General features: G+C 39.0%; 1 protein-coding gene across 1 annotated transcript in view; it reads left to right on the top strand.

Moving 5' to 3' along the window:
- Dip2c (disco interacting protein 2 homolog C) overlaps nucleotides 1–23,405 on the top strand; it is a 198,359-nt gene that overhangs the window by 127,845 nt on the left and 47,109 nt on the right. Inside the window, exons 22-30 of the mRNA XM_036188870.1 lie at nucleotides 823–937; nucleotides 2,833–3,034; nucleotides 8,983–9,104; nucleotides 10,526–10,606; nucleotides 15,527–15,650; nucleotides 16,220–16,341; nucleotides 17,424–17,535; nucleotides 17,625–17,734; nucleotides 21,249–21,379. Of these exons, the coding sequence (XP_036044763.1) occupies nucleotides 823–937; nucleotides 2,833–3,034; nucleotides 8,983–9,104; nucleotides 10,526–10,606; nucleotides 15,527–15,650; nucleotides 16,220–16,341; nucleotides 17,424–17,535; nucleotides 17,625–17,734; nucleotides 21,249–21,379 (1,119 nt within the window). The remainder of the gene's footprint in view (nucleotides 1–822; nucleotides 938–2,832; nucleotides 3,035–8,982; nucleotides 9,105–10,525; nucleotides 10,607–15,526; nucleotides 15,651–16,219; nucleotides 16,342–17,423; nucleotides 17,536–17,624; nucleotides 17,735–21,248; nucleotides 21,380–23,405) is intronic.

Raw genomic sequence — 23,405 nt, 5'->3', positions numbered from 1 at the left:
CCATGTGGTTTTTACTTCTATTCCATTCTGTGTGTCCAACTTTTTACACATCTGGCTAGTTCCACATCTGTGCCTAGATACATCTCAAGTTTCCTCTCTTTCCCCTGATGTTCCACCTATCTCTCCTGCTTAGCTATTGGCCATTTAGCTCTTTATTAAATCAATCAGGAGGCACCTTAGGCAGAGACACATTTTTACAGTGTAAACAAATATTCCACAACAGGGAATCTATTTTTGAAAGGGTAGGTATGTTACAGAAGTCTTCAGTGGTTGCAATTGTATATTGGCCATACAAAGCAGGCAAATTTGAGCACAAAAGTTGCAAACAAACTTTCTGCTGCTAAGGAAAGGACTACTTTACAGTTCCCAGCTCAAAAAAGACTGATACAGGTCTCCAAATATTGGACATTCTGCTGATCATACATAAATTCATTCTCCAGTCATAGCCAGCCTTTGGACAACTACACAATTGAGTTACCCCCTGCTATAAAATTATACACAGAAAAAGTCACAAGATTGTAAGTTTGTTTGCTATCTTCTGTTGGGGTGCATTTGTAGCTGTTTTTGACTGCATAGTAATTCTGTCCCAAAACCTTAAGGAGATGGCAAACAGCCTCCTAGTGTTAGGTGTGCATTGTTTTCCCTCACCCCCATGCTTTTCTCACAGTAGCTCATGTGTAGGAGTCTGGGACTAGTCTGCATCTGTGAAGGAATCCTGGGATTTGTGTAATTAATCTTGATTATGAAGTCCTTCCTGGCACAGGAGTCCTTGGAAGCAGGTTTTTCTCTTCTGCTCATCACAGGTTCCCTCTGTCCCTGCAGGATAGCTGTGTTCTCCGTAACTGTCCTTCATGATGAAAGGATAGTGATTGTGGCTGAGCAAAGGCCGGATTCCACAGAGGAAGACAGTTTTCAGTGGATGAGCAGAGTGCTCCAGGTAGTATGGCTGTGTCTTAAAGCTTTTAATTAGGTCCTGCTTTTCTCATTCACTGTAGGACTGTGGCTCAATCTTTGTCACCCATTCCTTTGTCCATATGTCCATATTCTGTTGTTGAAATTACCTGATTGGAAATTCTATACAGTGTTCAGAAACAAGATGAACAGATCAAGGGCAGAAGTCAGGAACTGCAGAACTGCTTCTTAGTAGTTATGTTGGAGGACAACAAGTGTGTGTTGTTACAATCATGAGAGTATATGCTTTTTTTTTCCAGACCCTCTTTTTAATTATTATAGTTTTCCAATAGCCCTGTGTGAAATTATAAAACCTTTTTATTGTAGTGAAAAAACCATCTCTTTCTTTGGCTTTCATACACCCAGAGCGCTGTCCATAGCATGCATTTTATAATATATATTGTATACAATATACAGTGGGGGTTTTTTATAATTTAATTTTTATTGAAAACAGTTTTTTTCATACAATATATTCTGGTCATGATTTTCCCTCCCACAGCTCTTCTGAGATCATCCCTACCTCCCTACACATCCAAATCCATCCTTTCTTTCTCTCATTAGAAAATGAATAGGCAACTAAACACACAGGCAAACACACATGCACAGAGAGAGAGACAGACACAGAGACTAACTAGGACAAAAGCAAACAAAAGAAAAAGCACAAGAAATGTATACAGACACAGAGATACACACACTTGTATGCACTGAAATGCCATAAAAACACAAAATTGGAAAGCATAATATGTAAGCAAAAGACCTTTATGATTGAAAAAAATGCCTAGCAAAGCATTATGAGACAAAACCCTCCAAATATACCATTGAGTTCATTTTGTATTGGCTGTCTACTGCTGGGCATGGGGGCTTGCCCTTAAGTATAGATTATATATCAAGTAATACTCTAATGTGGGAATTTAACAAGACAACTCCATGTAGTTAAAAGGTTTATTTGGTGGTAACTTACAGCCAGTAAAGGGGTTGGTTACAGGATCCAGGAGAGATGAGTTGCAGTCCAGTGGAGTTCTCTGGAGAACTCTGACTCTGTCTGCCATCCAGCATTCAGGATCACGAGGAACCAAGAAGGCCAGCATGTCTAGATCTCTGGTCTTAAGGGCTCCTGTCCTGGCCATGCCCCAGGGGCAGGTCCTAAGTAGGTGTAGCAGTTACTGGCTGCCTCACTGGGGTCATGCTTCAAGGTCAAAGCTGGAATAGCTACCCACTACAAGACTCCATTGGAGAAAATGAAGTTTTCTTTTGTGACTAATTTTTCCTTTGTGGGCATTTGTATAGACAAGACTTTTTTTGTGCATGCAGTTATTTACAGAGGCTAGTTATAGTGAGTCATCCCTATAATTCCAGCATTTCAGAGGTTGAGGCAGGCAGGAGGATTGCCTGGGCTATAGTGTGTGGCTGTGTCTCAGAACAAATAAACAAAAAACTCAAAATGGAGAGGATAGTAGTTGTAGTTCAATGGGTCAAGTACTTGCTGTGCATGCATAAGGGCCAATTCATAGATGCCATGTAGAAAAGCCAGGCACAGTGGTATATGTACTTGTGATCCTGTTGATGGAAAGATAGAGACAGGCAAGTTCTTGGGGTTCACCATCCAGCCAGCCTAGTGAAATTCTGAGCCAGTAAGAGACCCTTTCTTTCTTAAATAAATAAATAAATACATAAATAAATAACAGTAGGCAGCACTTAAAAACCAACACCAGAGGTTGTCCTCTGGCCTCTATACACATGTATACACATGCATTTGTACATGCACACATACATACATTTCTGCACCCCCATATACAAACAAAAAAACCCTAAGTAAATATACTATGCAGTTTTTCAGTTTATAGATCCTATTTTAATATGACTGCCTTTCTTATTTTTCAGGCAATTGACAGTATACATCAAGTTGGAGTTTATTGCCTGGCCCTGGTACCAGCAAATACCCTTCCCAAAACTCCACTTGGTGGCATCCATTTGTCAGAAACAAAGCAGCTTTTCTTGGAGGGCTCTCTCCACCCTTGCAATGTCCTGATGTGCCCACACACCTGTGTCACAAATTTACCCAAACCTCGGCAGAAGCAGCCAGGTATGCCCAATCTGCATGGTCTGACATAACCTTGAGTGGACTCTGTAAGCTATGTCTTGTCAACAGCAGGCTTGGGAGGGGCTACATCCATGAATACTGGTAATCTCTGCGCTCACGTTCTCCACATGATGCACACTCCCACATTCTCCTCACAAGATGTGTTTGCACCCCAAGGGCTGGGGTGTAGCAGCTCTGCTGAAACGGTGCAGTCTACTCAGGTAGTCTGCACAGAGCATGTGGGTAGAAGAGGTGTGAAGCCTTCTCATATCACTTCCATTGGGGTTGATAATGCTTAGTCACCTGTTGGTAGCCCTACACTAGACATACACCCCTTAGATGGGATCCTCGTGTACACAATCTGAATAATTCACCCTGACAGGTTTTATGTGGCTAATTTAGGAATGAAAGTAGTATACTATGGACTAACACTTTGAAACATGAGGAATTCTCTTTATTTCTGACTGAGACTATTGTCTCAGTGTGTGACAGATTAGAAACACATTATCTTTTATCTGGCTTGCTTCTCATAGTTACTAAATCAGTTGTGTACTACTAGATCTCACATACTTGTCAGTGAATTTATTGTCAAATGCAGTAAATTAGGAAGCAGGAACTCTCCTGATAACTAAGTAGCAGAGGAGCTGGTACATACTTGACAAGACCAAAGCTAGACGAACATGAGATGGTGTGTACCATATCCTCATTGCAGTCTCTATATGTGCTAATCTACTGGTTCCCAAGGGACCCCATGAAAAGCCTGCTCTTCATTGTACAGATGAAGAAGATGAGCTACAGAGAAATTGAGTTTTATCTAACATTACATAGCTACAATGTGTCCAACACAGACTCTAAACCCAGGTGACATACTCTGTTCGTCAACATTACCCACCTTCACCCTGTTTCTTAAACCTAGCTTGAGATATTCTACTGTTAAGGAATTATACTGTTGGGCAGAAGTTTTTAATAAATCATCCTAAAGGTGGATGATCTTTATTACCTCAGCTAGTGACTGAATACAGTGTCCTTTTAATAAACGTGCAATCTACTTCTGAAGATCTCATCCTGGGTGTTCTTCAAAGGTGACCAGGTCTTGAGGTTGGCAGACTGCCTGCACATCTCCAGGACATAGATCTGTCAATGAGGCAGGTAGGCAACCTCAAATTCAAAGATTAAGAATGTAAAGCTTGAAGTAGAAAAGTGATTGGCCAAACATATTGCTGGCTGAGGACTTGAATCCATGCCTTCAGATTGTAAACCCTTGCTTTTATTATCTCTACAGCTCAGGATGTTTCGTGTGGCAGGCAATGTGGAATTTATGCAGCTAAGTAGTGTGATCTCCCCTAGTGTAATCATGTTTAAGTATGCAAAAGAGTATAGGAAATGGGCTTTTTGTTTGTTTGGTTTTCCAGATATATTTGATTAGGTTTTCTTGTTGCTATCTAATTTCACTGATCTCTCCTTCTTCCTCCCCTCTCTTCCTCTCTTCTCTCTTCCCCATCTCTTTCTTAGACAGAGTCTTGGTATGTAGCCTTAAACTTAGAATTCTCCTGTCTCAGTCCTGTGCCAGGATTACAGATGTATATCACCACACCTGAAGTTTTTCTGTCTCTATTTTTTTCTTATGTTTTAGATCTCCTCTATTTCTTTTCTCCTTGAATATGTATTTTTTCACTGTTCTTGTTCTGTATGATTTCTATGATAAATGTAGAGCTGTAGCTGACTAAAGTATCCACTTCTTTAATTGTATACATATAAGTAATGCTTTAACAGGCAAACCTCAAGAAGATAGGAAGCACTGCTTTGGTGATATTTTAATTGTGCTAAAATGTGATTTTATTTGTATGTTAATAAAGTTTGCCTGGAGATCAGAGGTCATTAATGAGCCAGGAATAGAAGTCAGGTGGGGGTAGCCCATGCTCTTAATCCGATCACATGGCAGGCAGAGTCTCTGTGTGGTCAAGGACATAGCCAAGCATGGTGACCTCTGAATCTTTAATCCCAGTACCAACCATAGAGACCAGGAGGTCTGTATAGACAGGCAGTGATGAGGAATTCACGTGGCTGGGCATAGAGCCAATGAGAAGACAGAACAGGAAAGCAATAAAATGCAAGACACATAGGAAGAAGGTCTCTCAGGGGAAGGATGACAGCGAGTGGTAAGCTAAAGGGAGTCATGGCTCTTACTCTGATCTCTTAGGCTTTAACTCTGTATTTGGCTCTGTGTTTCTTATTTAAGACCATTTAGAAATTTGTCTACATACTGCCTTTCAGAGACCATTACAGAAGGATGGAAACCAGCCTCTCTTATCCATACTGTCTAAGAACATAAATAACATTGGAAATGATGTAGTGCGTGCTCTTTGTAGGCATGTTGGTATCTATAGTGTTATGGTTTCATGTTTCTGTCAGTACTCACTAAAATGTCTTCAGTATCAAATTGAAGGTGGCTAGACCATTTTTCTATCATTTTGATGACTTCAGTAGTGGAAGGCCTGGCCCTAGTGACCCACTAGCAATAGTTCCCACAGCAAAGCCTGTGAGTTCAGTACCATATGAAGCCTCAGGATAGCTATAGATAGACAGACAGACAGACAGATAGATAGATAGATAATTATTTGCAAGTAAATACTATTATTTCATAATGACTAGCCTCACCTGTTTAATCTTAAGAAACTAAGTAATTGGGAAAAATCAACCCATGGGAAAAAAGTCCTTGGTCTGAGGCTGGAGCAAAGGTCAGGACACCCAAAGAAAGATGCTTTTATTAGGGATAGAGGGAAATGGTTGTTTTAATTGATACTCCAATACTGTACCTACTCAATAAAGCTGTATGTAATCATTAACTCAAGGAAGAAATTATATATATATATATATATATATATATATATGCACATATATGTGTGTGCAGGTGTAGTAATATAATTGTGTCTCCAAAACACATTCTTTTTTTTCCTTCTTTCATTATGCAAATAGAACCCAGGGCTTTACAAGTGCTGAGCAGTGTCTTATCTCTTTTCCTCTTTCATTTTCTTTTTCACACTCTTTCTATCTTCCCTTACTCCCCATCCCTTCAACAAATACCAAATAGCAACTAAGCTGAGGCCCTATGACTCACTTGTGTATCACTATCTAGATTTGCTGATCTGTAATGGCTTTAGAGGACATTGCCTTGGGACCTCATTTTCTATATATATTGCAAGGGAATTAAAGTAGATGATTCCAAAGGCCCCCTTTGAAGAAATATTTAAAATTATTTTGGACTGACATGCTACCAGCAACCAGACCAAGCATTGACTGTAGCCAAATATGAGCTGCAAATAGAACCCTTAAAATATAGATTCATATACAATGAAATTGTTTCTTATGGGCAAGTTATTTGTTCAATTAATAGTAGTGTATAATGTTATTAAAAACCTGAGCACATAAGTGTTGAAAGACCTTTCAGCTATTGTAGAATCTAGCAATAATTCTTCAACAGTTACCAGAATAGACACAAATCCATAGTTATAGCTTACCTCAGTATGGTCCATCAGAATAGCTAAAGAAAACTAAGAAGACCCATGCAGAGTTTCCAGCCAAGAAGGCAAAGATGTTGCTTCTCTTTCAGAATTGTTTTGCTAGTGTCTCAGATACAAGATTTACACTGTGTTTATGTTAACTGGCCATGCACTGTTTGGTTGGAATTCAAGAATACTGGTGATTTTCCTGCTAGTTTGCAGATACACAAATCTGAATGGAAACATAAGAGAGTATTTATGAATCTCAGGTACACACTTTTTAGGGTGTATCTCAATTTGATATTTTCAGATTATGGGACAGCAATTCTCTATAAGAGCATTTCATATATACCCACCTCACTTCAATAGGGAGGACTATCGTAAGTTCTTGCCAAGAGATTTTATAAAGAAATGCAGCAACAAAGTTGGAGTCTCCAAGTATCAATTGGAAAAACTAAGTGCATAACTGTATGTGAGGAGAAAGTGGCATAAGGTCCCAGACTCCACCTTGAGAGAACACAAACAGAAGCAAACCTTAGTGAGGAAAGAGTTCACAGATATCAAAGGCATCCAAAGTAAGGCTTTGTACAGACCCTTATGTCTCCTCAAAATACTGTTTACATCCCTAGCTTGAATTCTCAAACTCCATAATGGAGTCACCTTTAAACCAGTTAAGCAAGAATAATGGGCATTGTGGTTGCCATGGTAACTGACCTATTCTATGCCTTGTTTTCTGCCACTGTATCCATTGAAGTGAATCTTAACTTTTTATTATATATGCCCCATGATCTCCTGGTTGAGCTGCAAGACACTCTCAGCTCTTTGTGTATAGTAAATAATGTGTGTGTCTTTATTGATAAACATAGAACTTAACCACCAGACCTTTAAGTAGCAATTTGACTGACCAGTTGCCAACTTAAATTTCATGAAACCAGAAATAAAAATACAAATTGATTGTGCTGCTTTTGTTACTTTATGCTGCAATTTTTTCCTGTTTGTTTGTGGTTTGTTTTGCACGCACATTCACCTGTGTGGGTACACTTGTGTGTGCAGTATATCAAAGCTCAAGGTTTGATGTGAAATGTCTTTAATCATTCACCTAATATGCGGAGGCAGGGGCTCTTGCTGTATGCAGAGCTTGTTGATTCAGTTAATCTGTCTAGGCAGCTTGTTCAAAGCTGTCTCTGCCCCTTTATCTGCCTTCTGTGCACTGAGGTTACAGATGGGCCACCACACCCACCTAGCTTTTGATAGTAGTTCTGGGGGTTAGAACTTCACTACTCACACTTGCATAGCAAGCACTTTACCCACCAACCCATCGTCCCAATCTTTCTACTGAAATTTTTTTATTAAATACTTTTTTCTCTCCCTTCTTTTCTACCTCCCCCATTTCACTCACACACAGCGGGGAATCTAGAATGTCTAACCTTTCCCTAGTAAATATATACTCCTTGGTTTGTGTGTATGCATTTAATGAACTATGTGAGTAACTAGCATGTTAGGGTTTCTAACAGTCAAAAATTTTAGTTTCTAAAGTTTGTTGAGAAATTTCTGGACATCAAAATGGCTCAGTGAGTAAAATACTTGATGCCAGTCCTGAACCTTATTTCGTCCCCCAGGGCCTACGTGATGGAAGGAGAGAACTGACTCTAGCAAGTTGTCCTCTCTGTACATGCACAAGTAAATAAATGTAATGAAAAGTTTTACACAAAATATTTTTAAAAGAAATGTCCTTCTTTTGTAATTGAAAAAGTGAAGGTATCAGAAACATGTCTGATGTTTCTCTTTCAAACTGCTGTCTTAATCTAGAGAAAGAATGTCCATTGAGTTTGTAACAGTGGAGTAAAAAGAAACTTTCATTTTATATTGGCTTCTGGGTTCACACTTCTACATCTCATTGTAGACCTGAAGGAAAATTTCAAACCTCACTAGTCAGTAAAATCTATGAATAAGTGATTTATCTATCATGTCCCTTCATGAGTATTCTCTGAATCTATCCCAAGAGGTAAATGTGTTATAATTTGCTTAATTTGAGTCAACCCTCTTTATAGGTCCTAATACCAGAAAACAAGAAGAGGTATAATCCAGAAGTCTTTCTCAGTGAAGTGAACCCTGGTTTTATATCCTGTATTTATCCTCTGTACTACTCTTACAATCACATCTGAATATGCATCATCGCCTGTTGTTAATACTAGACAATAGAAGCATCAGCTATGGAGTGCTAACGGGTTGTCTATGTGTTGAAAATGTCACTCCTATGTGACCTCATTCAGGTTTGTTCATTTTGGCCATTAGAAACACATCAATGATTTCTTTGCTATCTTTTAAAATAAGAGCGATTCAAAGCTGGGTCTTTCAAAATGTCTTCCCTAGGTTAATTATTAATTGGCTGAGTCCTGTTAAAAAGAATTTCACTTATGTTCTTAGGGTTATTCTTCTCTTTTTTCCCAGAAATTGGCCCTGCCTCTGTGATGGTGGGAAACCTGGTGTCTGGGAAGAGGATTGCCCAGGCTAGTGGCAGAGACCTGGGTCAGATAGAGGACAATGACCAGGCCCGGAAGGTGAGAACCGAGGTCAGAGCTCACATTATTCCCTTGACTATAGAGCTGTGTTAACTTTAGAATCACGGAGTGACTATCCTGAGTCCTTACTATGTCAGTTCCATATCTATTACTGATTTTCCATCTTTAATGATATTACCCCATGTCACAGTAGAGATTCATAGTCTTATGGGGAGAATGTCACAGGGTACATGAGGCTTTAGGAAATTTCATCATGGCACAGAAATGAAGAAATGGTATCATCAACATGGGCAGGACTGAGGCAAATGTTTGGAAACCATTGATTTTCATCATTTGTTTTTAAGTATCCCCCTTCCAGCCCTGATGTGAAGCCCACATTGCCTCATAGTGGCCTTGATGCAGTTTTTGTCTTTTGGGGTTTAACAGTTAATCTCCTTACTGCAGCTTAAAGAGTAAATATCTAATTCCTCCTCACTGATACAGCAAAGCACATAACTTGCCTATCTGTTTCTGAATCACATTTATCATACTTCATTTCTAACAATGCTTAGGACTCCTTGTTTCCCACAGCCCAAAGGTAGGACCATTCAGTATGGCCTATTAAGGAATGTAACAAGATTATTTAAATATTGCCAGTGTAATAATGTAGAGCAATTTGTTCATTAAAAGAACTTACCATCACACTCCCCTCATGTAGTACATTTCTATTAATAAAAGGTGTTAGGGTGTTATATAGATTTCCTGTATCTTCATGTGAAATGGGGCTGTCCTTTTTCTTACAGACTGAATCAATAAGATGCATTTAATAATTTATGTAATTTGCAATGCAGTTTAATACCACCAGAGAATTGGCATTCTACAATCACATATTTAATAGAAGTTTTTTAAAGTTAGCTAGATTATATTCTTTTTCTGAACATCACAGAAATCAACATTGCCTCTTCTGGCTTATCTTACCTGTAAGGGTGATAGCTCTCCTCTTACTTGGGCTGACTTGTATGGAACTTGCCTAACCAAGGGTACTATAGCTGTCCTTGGAGCTATCAGGCTGAGTCAGTTGCATTGAATTCTAAATAGCTGCAGGGCAAAAGCCAAGTATTTGTTCATTCTGTCATTCTGTTGATGATGATATATTTGTTTGACTTTTTTTTTTCTTTTCTTTTTTTTTTTTTTTTTTTTTTTTGGTTTTTTAAGACAGGGTTTCTCTGTAGCTTTTGGAGCCTGTCGTGGACTAGCTCTGTAGACCAGGCTGGCCTCAAACTCACAGAGATCCACCTGCCACTGCCTCCCGAGTGCTGGGATTACAGGCGTGCGCCACCACCGCCTGGCCTTGACTTTTTCTTAAATATGAATGTGTCCTTATGCTTCTGTGTAGGAAAGCATGCACTCAAACAATTGATTTTTGCTTAAATATTGATATTGCCTAGTCCACACTCCAGTGGCATGATTCTAACATCCTTGTGTCATTCCAGTTCCTGTTCCTCTCAGAGGTCTTACAGTGGAGAGCACAGACCACCCCGGACCACCTGCTCTACACGTTGCTCAATTGTCGGGTAGGCTCCAGAGCTCCAGAGCTCATATTTCCTAATTGCTTACTTTAGTAGTCTGAACTTTTTCCTGGGAGGTCACCTCCTTTATATTACTCCCAAAGACTTCTTTTTCCTATTTCTATGGTAAAAATACTCTAACAAAACCAACATATGGGGAAAAGAATTTATTTCTGCTCAGAGGTTGCAGTTCACCATTGTGAAGAAAGTCACAGCATCTGGAGCTTAAGACAGCAAATCACACTGCATCAGCAGTCAAGAAGCAGAGAGCAAACCAATAAATGCACACTTCTCAGTGCTCTCACTTCCTTCTCAATATTTCCCACCCAAAACTGAGGCATTAATGATATCTATGGTAGAGAACTAATACAGTCATACAAGATAGTTATATTCTTATTCTTTTTTATAAGCTACCTTGTTTACATATAAATATGTGTTAGTTGCAGGCTCTAGGGAATGTTTAAAAACCATTTCTGCTTTATAATTTTCTATTTAAATTTCACATTAGGAAATCAAACTCTTCATCCTTAAAAGCACTTAGAAGTTACACCTTAAATATAGGAGGAAATATTAACAATAAAAGTTCCATGCAAAGATCTAGGTTTTTTTTTTGTTTTGTTTTATTTTTTAGCTTTTATTTATGCTATGAAACTAAAGCTTGAACATGATCTAGGACTTCTTGATGGGTACGGATACCTGCAAGTCTGTAAATTTGCAGCTGTTTAGGATTCCTAATTATCAAAGTTTTGCTTTCTAGTTATCAGGGTGTTTATGTGTGATTTGTGTCCCTCTGAATATATGTGCTTGAACATCTTTCACCTTACTCTGTCATAAAGGTCCTTCTCAGCTTGAAATTACCCTTTGTGACGTATATGGATCCTCATATACTACATCTGCTCAAGACATTATCCAGGGGGAGTCGTTGGAGACAAGGAAGAACATTCCCTATTGTCCCCCTGTTTTCTGAATGTTTAATGGCATGCCTCTCCTCTGAGGGCTACCCTGTGTTCACAGCCCATAGGCCGCCTCCTGCATATGGCCATTTGGTCATAGAGTCTGAACTTTGAGAATTCAGTGACCACATATCCATTCATCTAAAATGACTCCCTTCCCCGCCCCTTTTTTCTTTTTTCAGTTTCATTACATTTTTATTTGTTTTTCTATGTATTGCATGTGTGCATATGTGAAACAGCATGCTTCTGGAAGTCAGAGGACAACTTGTGGGAATCAGTTCTCTCTTTTTCTATCATGTGGGTTCTGGACATTGAACTCAGATCTTCAGACTTATCAACATGTGCCTTTACCTGCTGAGCCATCTCTCTGGTCCCAGACTTCTATTTTTTTTATCTGAATTCATCTTTAGCCTGTAGATATAGACTTGACTGCCCTTACTTCACACAATTGTCCATTTTCATCTTCCTTCACATCTGTGATACTTTCATTTCCCTTTAATCTTCCTTCTTTCTGGATTCTCCTGGCTCTCTCCATATAGTGTTTTTCCTCTAAGCTCCTCTTTGACTTTCCATTGTCCATAGCTTCTTCCATGGCTCTCCGTCTTTGAATATTGCCTCCCATGAGATGTCTAGCATGTATGATCTTAATTGTAACTTACCTCCTTTTCCCTGGGCATGGTACCTTCTAAAATCTTTTAATGAGTATAACTTTCTCCCTTTCCTTAATTAATTTCCCTAACACTGCCATGGTGATTGTATCCTGCACAAACTGTCAGCATTTAGAGAGCAAGTTAGACTTGAATCACTTTAAACACTCCCACCCCCTTTTAACATTGCCTAATACCTTGCTCCCATTTTTGTAAGATGAATAAATACCTGTGTTCAAACTTTGTGGACATCTAAATCTAAGCTCACAAGGAAGTAGATCCTTGTAGACACGAAGATCCAAACTTGATGGACAGACTAGTAAAAACTGCATTGTCCTGCTTATGTCTAACTATGAGGAAGATACCTCAGATACCTCCTTGGAGTGAAATCAGAGTACAAGGTTTGACATCCTATCTGTGTGACCTTGTGAACATAATCCAGGTCCTTGAGCTCTGTGATAATAGTCATTTACTGTAGCAAAAACATTGAGTCTATGGTAAAGTGTTTACTAGAAAATAACTCATATACTTTAAAGTCATTTCAACAAAAATAGCAGAAAATTAAATACAGAAAGTTAGTTGTGGAGGACAAAACCATGAATAAATTTACTTTTGCTTAGCATGCAAAAAGTATGGGCCAAGAGTGCCTTCTCTTTTTATATGTGACCTATTCCTTACTCTCCCATGACCTGTGTGCAGTTTCATTCTGAGATGTCTGAAGGGTTATGGTGTCTTCAGAAGGTTAAGAGTCAAGTAGTTGCATCCTCTCTATATATCTGGAGCAACTTAAAAGTGCTTAGCCTGGGACATAGCAGCAACAGTAGCTCATGGTCGCTACAGTACAATTTCCACTTAAATCATCATCTTGTTCAGTCCAACAGAAAAACATCGTAGGCCACATGTGTAGTCATGTTTTCTAAATGCAACATTAAAAAGAGTACAAAGATACATGGGAATTCATTTTCATAATGGATTTCTTGTGCTATGTCTAGGGGACCATCATATATCATGTGTTACCTTCAGCTTTTCCAGTGCTTTCTACAACTCATGCTGCCTTGTTGTGCAAAGTATTTTTAATAATTATGAATTTGACTTTTTTTTAACTATCTTTCTTGGATTATGGGTATTTTAAGATGATTGAAACACATGACTTCAGAGTATAAAGGTTAGTTCTCATTGTTGCCTTTGCTTGATTCCATGGCAACTGTTGTTATCAGATATGAGGTATGCAAGATTGAAGGTTGAAATAGTACATATTAACTTTCCCTCTCAAAACATGCAGAATATCCTTTTTTGTTTTTATCAGGAACTCTAGCCAACTCATTGAATTTTTTTTGTTTTGTTTCTTTATTTGGAGTATTTTCTTTATAATTTCAAAATGTGAGTTTTCTTTGACTTTTTCCTTCATTCCTTAGTTGTTTTAGTTGTTAAAATAAAAATTTTAAAAGTGTCAAGTTCACAGTCAGTGACAATGAAGTTTGTTGTGTTTAGAATGGAGTGTAACCCCTGGATGTCTCTGCATCATCATCCTGCCAATGAAAACTCTCCCACAATTATATTAGAAGACAATTCTAACTTGGTAGAATAACTTTACCTAGAAATCTGCTTTTTATCCAGTGATTTTAGAGTAGAAATAAATTTCTTTCCATGAATGTTGGTGAGGGTGTTGGGAAATAATGGCTGTTACCTGAGGCTGAATGACTAATGCTTCATGGAAACACTCACAGACATTATGGAACGTCTGTTCTTAACAAGTAGTACTTGGAAAAACAAAACATGTCACTGTAAACTGTTAGTATTTCTGTTGCATTGAAATATTGTATTAAAATCTCCTAACTGAATAGTGGCTGGAGAGAGAGCTCAGTCAATAAAGTGCTTACCTTGTAAGCATGAGGACATGAGTTCAAGTCCTAAGATAAACAAGGGGGAAAAAAATGAAGTGCTTATAATCCCAGCTTTGGGAAAGTAGAGACAGGTACATCCCTGGGTTCAAAGACACTGAGAGACCTCTTCTCAAAAAAGGTGGGGGTGAACAGTACCTTATAGATGAACTACATCTAAGGTTACCCTCTTATTTCCATGTGCATGCACACAAACATGTACCCTCCCATACACGAACACAAACACATAAGACTATTAAAGAGCAACTGTCAATATGCTTGTGTCACATTGTATACCCATTATATGGTAGAGCCATGTCACATTTAACCTTGCAATCTGGGAAGGAGGAAAAGCAAACATTATTGACATTCATGCTGCCAGCCTACAATGAGTTTCTCTTCAGGTAAGGGAAAGAGGCATCTTAACACACATCACATCTCTAGTGGCCAAGTGAAGGATTCCAATGTTCAGGGGAAGACTGTTTATTCTTCCTGTTTTTTTCTTCAAAGAACATGATTCTTTCCAAGCAAGAAAGTTACCCATTTGGTGGTCACCTCATCACATAGCCCCAGCTAAGGAGCAAAAAATTATGTCAATCCTACTACTATATGATAATCTCCCTCTTTTTAATTTACCTGCCCGAGATCGTTCATGATCACTTTTCACTTTCAGCTTCCCTCATCTCTCTCACCCCATAAACTACCAGTCAGAATTGTCAAATGCTTTTAAAGGGCCTATTTTAGAGTAGCTATAAGTAGTAATCTTTATACCTGTGATTGATGCAAATGAACTATACATTGTATCAGGAATTTTTTTAAGTTGGTTGAATGTAATTTGTGGAAGAGGGTTTACCTGCCCCCCCCCCCTCCACACAAACACACACTTACTTATTTTGAGACAGGTTACTACAAGCAGTGCAGGATGTTCTCAAAGTTGCTGATAGTCTAGACTGGCCTCTAACTCTGGATCCTCCTGCCTCCACATCCCAAGTGCTGGGACTATAGGCATATACCTGCATGCCCAGTTATAATACAGTTTATTCATTCTTTTCTTCACAATGGAAATAATGAATGACATACCTTTTGGTATTTCTCAGTTCCTATCTTGCACTAATCTTTCCTGGTAAGCCTCTTTCAAGGTATTTTTAGCCTTAAAGATGCTTTATTTTTGTTTTAACATATTTTAAAAAATCTACATGAACATGTACTTAAAACTGCCTAGAGAGCTATTGACAGTTGTTGGCTTTTGAGGAGGGATTGTCAATTTTCTTTTGATATAGTAGGATAAAATGATGAAATCATTCTAAATATTACCATTATAATTATGGTTCAAAACTATGACTATATCAAAACCCATTGACCTGAGAATTTTGTGTAAATGGATTATATGATGCATAATCTGCTATGGTGAAGATTTCCCTAACCACCTCTTCTTATGATGCTCAGGGAACAATAGCAAACTCCTTGACGTGTGTTCAGCTTCACAAGCGCGCAGAGAAGATAGCTGTGATGCTGATGGAAAGGGGCCACCTGCAGGATGGAGACCATGTGGCACTAGTCTACCCTCCAGGTAAAACAGTAGGATCAGACCTGACCTCTAAGAGGTAGCAAGGACAGCGATGGGAGGAGGCACTTTGCTGCCCCAATTATACTTGCAGAGTTGCTGGATTACTGCCTAGTATGTTCTCTGTTTAGATTCTCACCAGGCTCATTTGCCTCTAGTTATTCCTACTTACAGGGCCTAAGCTACATGTTAACACTGCTTTAGAGACTTAAAGCAATACCTACCCAAACTTTTATGTCTACATTTGATTAAGTTACTAAGGTAGTTCATATTATTGGTAGTTGTAAAATTTTCAGTGCCTAGACATAATCATACCATTGAATAGTTATCCAGAGAAGTGACATGTAAATGAAACATCTAAGCTGTCTCAGCTTCTTGTGTCTTAAAGAACAAGCCACAAGAAAGTAATTCCTGAGACTTTCCAAAAAGCACAGAGGAGGAGGAGTTCATTAAAGGCCTGTTTCCTTAACTGTCTGACTTTTCCCAGACTAGAACTTTCACTGAGAAAGAACAGTGGTGGTCATTAAGCAATGTGATTGGCTTCATGAGAGTGTTTCTGCTTTCCTCTTGTGTAGGAATAGACCTTATTGCTGCGTTTTATGGTTGCCTGTATGCAGGCTGCGTGCCAATCACCGTGCGACCTCCACATCCACAGAACATTGCAACAACATTGCCTACAGTCAAGATGATCGTAGAGGTAACCAAGGCCCGGGTAGGAGGCTGTGGGCCTTTCACCTGCCTGTGCTCAGTGGCAAGCTGTGAGTCACAGACCTAAAGGCTCCTGGGGCAGCTGCTAGCTATGCTGTATATGTGGGTTTGCAATGAAAGTAATAGAATTGGAAATAGTGGCGTCTCCAGGGAGTTTATCATCTAGCTTTGGGAGTAAGATCTAAGCTGAGCAACATAGAAGGCTTGGCCAGCTGGGAGCAGCTTTTGCAGTGCATTGACACTGAAGGTGTCTCAGACTGGCTCATAGAGAAGGCTTCATCATCAAATACAAAAAAGAAGTCGGAATGAAAAACAGTGTGTTTTCTTCAAGTTCCCTTCTCAATCTAAAAGGTTGTTTTCTTTATTTTTAGAGTATATATGTGTGCTTTGTTTTTATATATGAGGAAGTTAAAAAGAGTAGCATATGTGTTTCTCTTACGGAAAGCAGAGTCAAACAAGCAAAGCACGGTCCTGGTCCCCTGCTGAATGTTCTTGGTAGCTGTGTGGGAGCACTGCCAAGGAAGACACTCTTGCTAGGAAATACCTACAATGTATCTGCATAAGTAGCCTTTGTGGAAATAGCACATGCTGAGAGAGAAGCCACTCATGTTTTTCTTGGGTGTGAAAGTAATGCTAGGACACTGCTTAGCCTTAGGAGTTCAGGAACCTAGCCTCCAAGCTTTGTCTGGGTGTATGCGACCAGCACTCCTGGCTTTGCCATACCCTAGCTAGCTCTTGAGAACTACTTTGGAAGTTCTAGACTAGAGAATGGTCTTCCACTACTGGAAAGGGTCATCCTTTTCCACCAAGAGTGAAACTTCAGCAGTGAGGCTCATAGAGCAGTGAGGGAAAAAGAGGATGCCCACCAAGCCAGCCACATTAGCTGAATCAACTCTGGCAGACCACGGGTGATATTTGCAGCCAGATCAGCTCCATTTCCTCAGCTAACTCTTGGGAAGCTGTGTACATCTAATCTATGAGGAACACTAGGCACATAAGTGATGAGCACTTCCCAGATGTGTCTATTTCCGGTGTACATTCATTCCTTCCCTTCTTGTCTCTGGTCCTCAGGTGAGTCGCTCTGCTTGTCTCATGACAACACAACTGATTTGTAAACTGCTACGGTCTAGGGAGGCGGCAGCAGCTGTAGATGTCAGGACATGGCCCCTCATACTGGACACAGGTCAGCACTTGGACTGACTCTCTACATGCATTTGTTTGTTACAGTTTCTAGTGTAGGCAAGTAGACTGATTGCTTTGTTTTCTATGCAGATGATTTGCCAAAGAAGCGGCCTGCCCAGATCTACAAACCTTCCAACCCAGATACACTGGCTTACCTTGACTTTAGTGTGTCCACAACCGGGATGCTAGCTGGTGTAAAGGTGAGAAGAGGGGTCTGCCTAATATGCAGACCTCTGGTAGACAACAGACAAGCCATGCACTGATTGTTCACTAATGTTATATATGATTGTGCTCTCATAATGTATGGAGAGAGATGTGATATGATTTTCATACAAGCTATGACATATGTGACCTTCCAATACCCAGTATCTAATTTCCAGATAATCTGAGGAACGCTGGGAGCATGACTTACTCGCACAGCCCTTACCTAGCGTGTTCATTGTGACATATATGACCTTCCAATACCTAATATCTAATTTCCAAATAATCTGAGGAAAGCTGGGAGCATGACTTACTCACACAGCCCTTACCTAGTGTGTTCATTGCTCTGGATTCAATCTTCAGTACTGAAAAAAGAAAAACAATCAAAAACCTAACAATTTTTTCATATTGTCACAATCTTAACTGCATAATATATACAATCTTCTTGCTTGCTGATTCTCTACACTTCTTACTCTGTTCTGCATTTTTGCACTGCATTCTCTTACTTATGAAACTTGAACATAATCATAACCTGAAAGATTGCTGCTTGGTGAAGCTACAGTGAGAATTTTGGCTATCCAAGGGTAGAACTACTGATGTCACCTAGAATCAGCATCCTCACAGTTCAGATGTCAGGGTTCTGCATGTCAGGGTCTAAAGCCTTTTCCTCTCTCTCTTTGCCTCTGAGTCAGAACGGGACAGTTTGAGCTGGTTACCTGTTACTTAGTTCTCAAATTTGATCTCTTCAGTGGAATTAGAGAATGCACATCAAGTTTTCTAGAGTATTAAATATTTTTTTAAAAAATTCCTAAAAGAAATGTTCTGAGACCAAGATGAGTTAGATACTGTTATCCTTAAGTGAGCTTTGAGTTTCTTCCTGTCAGAGCCAATATAAACCCATACTTCCTATTATTCTCATGGAATAATTCTCATGGAAGTAGGAACTATAATATTAAATTTTAATTTAATAAAGATACATCTACATGAAACAGTCGTGTGATCTATATGTATTACTTCCTTGTGACAAAATTTAATTAGTGCACCATAGAAAAACTCAAAAAAATGGGTAACTAGACTTTCTTTCAAACTCCTAAAATGTTTTTCCAATTTTTGATGATCTGTTTGATGAATATGTAAAGCAAAAGAACACTTACTTAACATCAGCAAAGCAAAATGGCACTGAGAGACAAATCTGCTTAAGACATGCTGTGTATTAGATCATAGTACAACCAAAATAAGTAGTACATCGGTTTGAGGCAGTCTCACTTCTGATACACATGCATTCAGAGATCTACCTTTGGGGTTTCTCAGAGTCCTTTGCCTCTGAAAAAAGTACTTCTTTATTCAAGTCTGAGATTATCTAGAAAAAAATCAGGAATTCACACTTCATTTCAGAACACACACCCAAGTCAGGGCCCAGACTGAAATGTGTTTAGAGATAGAGGGTTTTATAGGTTTGGGTTTGTTTTTTTTTTTTAATTTTATTTTGTTTTGTTTTGTTTGGGTTTTTTTTCCCATGTTGTTATTGTTGTTGTTTTCCTCTTAACATGTTTGTCCTCTTGTCACTGTGTTAAAACTACTCTCAAAACCTAGAGAACTTCACAGCTCCCAGCCAGGGAGATGTGAGCACTCTTCTCTCTGCTGTCTTTATATTGGCAAAGTGCTGGCAGACCTTACAGTTACCCACGTATGTCTGAACTTTCCACTACATGATAAACTCTTGAGAGTAGGCTTATCCTCATTTTTTTTTTTTTTTTTTTAGAGAGAGAATCTCTTTGTACCTGAGGCTGGTATAGAATTCACTGTAATGCTCAGACTGCCTTCAAACTTGCAACAATCCCCTTGCCTAGGGTTCCCCAGAGCTGAATAGCAGTGTACAATATCTGATTCCTGCTTTTTGCTTTTGTTTTGTTTGTTTTTTAATCTCTAGCTTTTTGCTTTTGTTTTGTTTGTTTTTTAATCTCTAGCACTGAATACAGTGCCTTATAGAGTGACAAAGCAAGAACTGAGCATGGCAGCATTTACCCAATAAACAGGTCTGTTTTCTGGTTCTGCATGGTGCTCTTCCCAGTGCACCAGGGCAGTAAAGGTTGCTTTGACCACTTACCTTGAGTGCATGGTAGGAGAATTTACTAACTATAATTCAAAGAATGACAGGACCTTAGAGGAACATGGTGTAACTATAGCTTTGTTTCCCCATTAATGAGATACTATGGATCTAAAAGTGTGTGTGTGTGTGTGTGTGTGTGTGTGTGTGTGTACACATACATATACATATACATACATACATATATATATATTTTACATTCTAGAGTAACTCTTTCCGTTACTACAGCCAAGTAGATCCATAATACAACCTTTCCCTAGGCAAAACTTGTGACAGTGAACTGACTTTTGACAATGATAGGAATCTCCACCCTTCTTTCATTTATATCTTCTGCTGAAGTGTTGACTGAATGGATTGGATTTCCTTGCTTGTGCTCTTTACTGGTTCTGTTTATAAATTAGCACTGCAGTGGCATGCTGCTTCACATTTAACTTGTGACATATTTTTAAGCCATCATATCTGATACAGCTTTCTATGCTTCCTTGTCTTCTTAGAAGTCAGCTTGGTTATCAAGTTCTCACAAAAACAATGATCTTGTTAGATACAATCTGTGGTGTTTCAGAATCTGTCACTTTGCTTATTGTACAGGATCTATTCTGAGGTGGGAAGAGAGGAAAGATTACAAGGAAAGAACTTTTACTATCTTCCATGCTATGCAGAGACAGGGTTCGACTGCCATTTCATTGTGGAATGTTCATATATAGGAAGGACCTAAGGGTCAGCAAGAAGGTTAAGACTTTACTTCCAAAACTCATTTACATGATTTTCAGCACATTCTTTCACTTCTGAGCCACTATTATCTAATAAACATGGAAATCCATGCTTGTGAAGTATAGGCACCTGAGTGTCTTGGACAGATGTTGTAAGGGTTCCTGAACTTCAGGAAATAATAAGGCCCTGTCTCCACTGCAGAGGTGGGCATGAAACTTCCTATCTTTTTCATCTACTTGCAGGCAGTTATGTGAACACAAGAATCCCTGTTTGTATAATCTACTTTTCAGATCCAAAGCATTCTTGTTTCCATTGCTGGAGTTACAAAGAGGGTCAAGAAGTTTTGATTGTGGGTTATTTGTTCAAAGTGGAAGCTTTCCAAGTGTAGTGACTCATGCATGTAATCCACAAAATTTAGAAGGTTGGGGTAGAAGGATTGCTACAAATTAAAAGCCAGTTTAGGCTTTGTAGTGAGTTCCAGGCCACCTTGGGTGACCCACCTGCTCTCAAAGAAAGAAGGAAAGTAGAAACAATGTGACCCAAACTTGCTATAGTTATATCTGTCCCTAAAAGTATCTTTGTGGCATTTAATGTGAATTACCATGAATTTAACACAGGCATGTTGTCCCACAGATATCACTGGGTGCTGGGTATCCAGTCACTTATTTTTTTGTTACTGCCTTTCTGTCTTTCAGATGTCTCATGCAGCCACCAGTGCCTTTTGCCGTTCTATTAAGCTGCAGTGTGAGCTTTACCCTTCTAGAGAAGTGGCCATCTGCTTGGACCCTTATTGTGGGCTTGGGTTTGTCCTCTGGTGTCTCTGCAGGTGAGATTCTTCCTTAACATCATTAAATTGATTTTTGTTTTGATTTTTCAAAGAAAAGAAACCTTATACCTTTCTTTCTGGATCTTTGGCTGTGGAGCTGAATGTAGAAACCCTGACCCTGTGCCTTTCACTGAGGCCCCATCTCAGGACCAAAGTGTAGTAATGGTGGCACTTTTACTTTCTACAGTAATTGGATGACATTTTAAGGAAACATCCAATAGGTAGACTGTGCTTGCTAAGGTGTAAGGTAATGTCCACTGCAGGCTAATTTTTTCTTACCGTTAGAAGACTTATCAGATTTGAGTCTGAAGCTCTTATCCCTGGAGTCATGCCTTCTGGGGGTTATCAAAATTCTCACCTCCTCTGGTCTTTTCCCTAATTTTACTCAGTGGTAACCTTGGGCTGTGGGGAGGTACAGAAGTGAGGCTATGAAGCCTGAGTTTACCTCTCTGGTCATCGCACTCTGTTCTGCCACCAACTTGGTACTGGCCCTTAGAAAACGTTTAACAAATACTTACAGAATGAATGAATGATAAAATAGAATACACAAATGGCTCTTTCCTGGCTCTTTTTCCCCCTGACTATACATATATCTTTTCTGTAGACATTTTTTAAATAAAAAATAAATACAGAGGTAAGTATGATGTCACACACCTGTAAGTCCAGCACTTTAGGAGGTAAAGAAGAACGAGAAGTTCAACTCCACCCGTGGCTACATTGTAGGAGGAGGATCAGGAGCTCAGGCCTGGTTTAGCATTGTAGCATGTTTGAAACCTGCCTGGAGATGTGAGAGCCTTTCTCAGAAAACAAAACTGAAAAATGTAGCTGTTAACAGTACCACTTAATCAATGGTGGCCTCAGTAAGTATCCAGGATTAGCAAGATGGCACAAAGTTTTCCAGGGTGTATTTTCTAATGTAGCATACTTTCTAACTAGTATTTTCTAGTACATCTAAGTGTGTAACATATACTAGAGTAAGTACCAGTGTTCCTGACCCAGCTTTCATGACTATCAACAGGTTCTCAGTTTTCTTTCCTGTTTTTTCCTATGGGTTGGTTTTTGTTGTTGTTTTTGTTTGCTGTGTATTATTTGTTTTGTGTTATTTTTTGAGTTGTATTTTAATACAAATATAAAATTTTATCCATGACATTTATGCATATAAATTTCATAAATGTACATTAATACTGTTGTATAATTGAGGTAGTATTATGTGTAATTTCTCGCTTTTTCTTATTAGTCCATGGTGATTCTTTTCTTAAGAATTTGAACATTCATGGATAATTACTTTTAGTGTATTCATACTATTTAATATTAATTTAATATTTAATTATTCTATTGAAGCCTAGATGTATATGTTTTGAACGCACATTTTATTTAGACAATTCAGTTTTTTGAGAAAGCAAACATAATTGAAACAATGGCATGCTTAATAGTTTTCTATGTGCCTCAATACAGATGGAATTGAATTGAGTTTTTTTAGCTCTCAGAAGAGAGCTCAGAATATCCCATTCTATCAACTGGGCCCATGTGCCTGAAGCCATCTGTGCCAGCTGAGCAGGGAGTAAGGTCTGTTTTGTTCAGAATATTACCTCTCTTAGAGGACTGTATTCATTTAACTAAGGACTTGTCAACATATAGTCAGTAATGGAAGCCTTTTTGGTTCTGCAGGCCTATGAGGCCTCATCCCCATAACATCCTCAAAGAAGGGGCTTGTTCCAAGGGAACATGTTCTGGATTTGAGTGATCTTCAAGGGGTTGTCTGTGCTGTTGAGATAGCGAGGAACGTTTACTAACAGATGTTCTTTCAAACTCACTCCCAGGGCTCAAAGCTAAAGTATTCTGGGCTGGGGCGTGACTCAGTTGGTAAAATATTATAGAAGACATGAGTTTGGTCCCAAGAACCCAAATAAAAAAACTAGACATGGTAGTATACACTAATAATCCTAACACTAAGGACTAGTGAGGTAGAAGACAGGTGGTTCCTTGGGGTTCAGTGGTCAGCCACCCTAGCCTCCTTGGCAAGTTC

Source organism: Onychomys torridus, chromosome 5 (genome assembly GCF_903995425.1).
Source record: "Onychomys torridus chromosome 5, mOncTor1.1, whole genome shotgun sequence".
NCBI lineage: Eukaryota > Metazoa > Chordata > Mammalia > Rodentia > Cricetidae > Onychomys > Onychomys torridus.
This window is presented reverse-complemented; position numbering and strand designations above follow the sequence as displayed.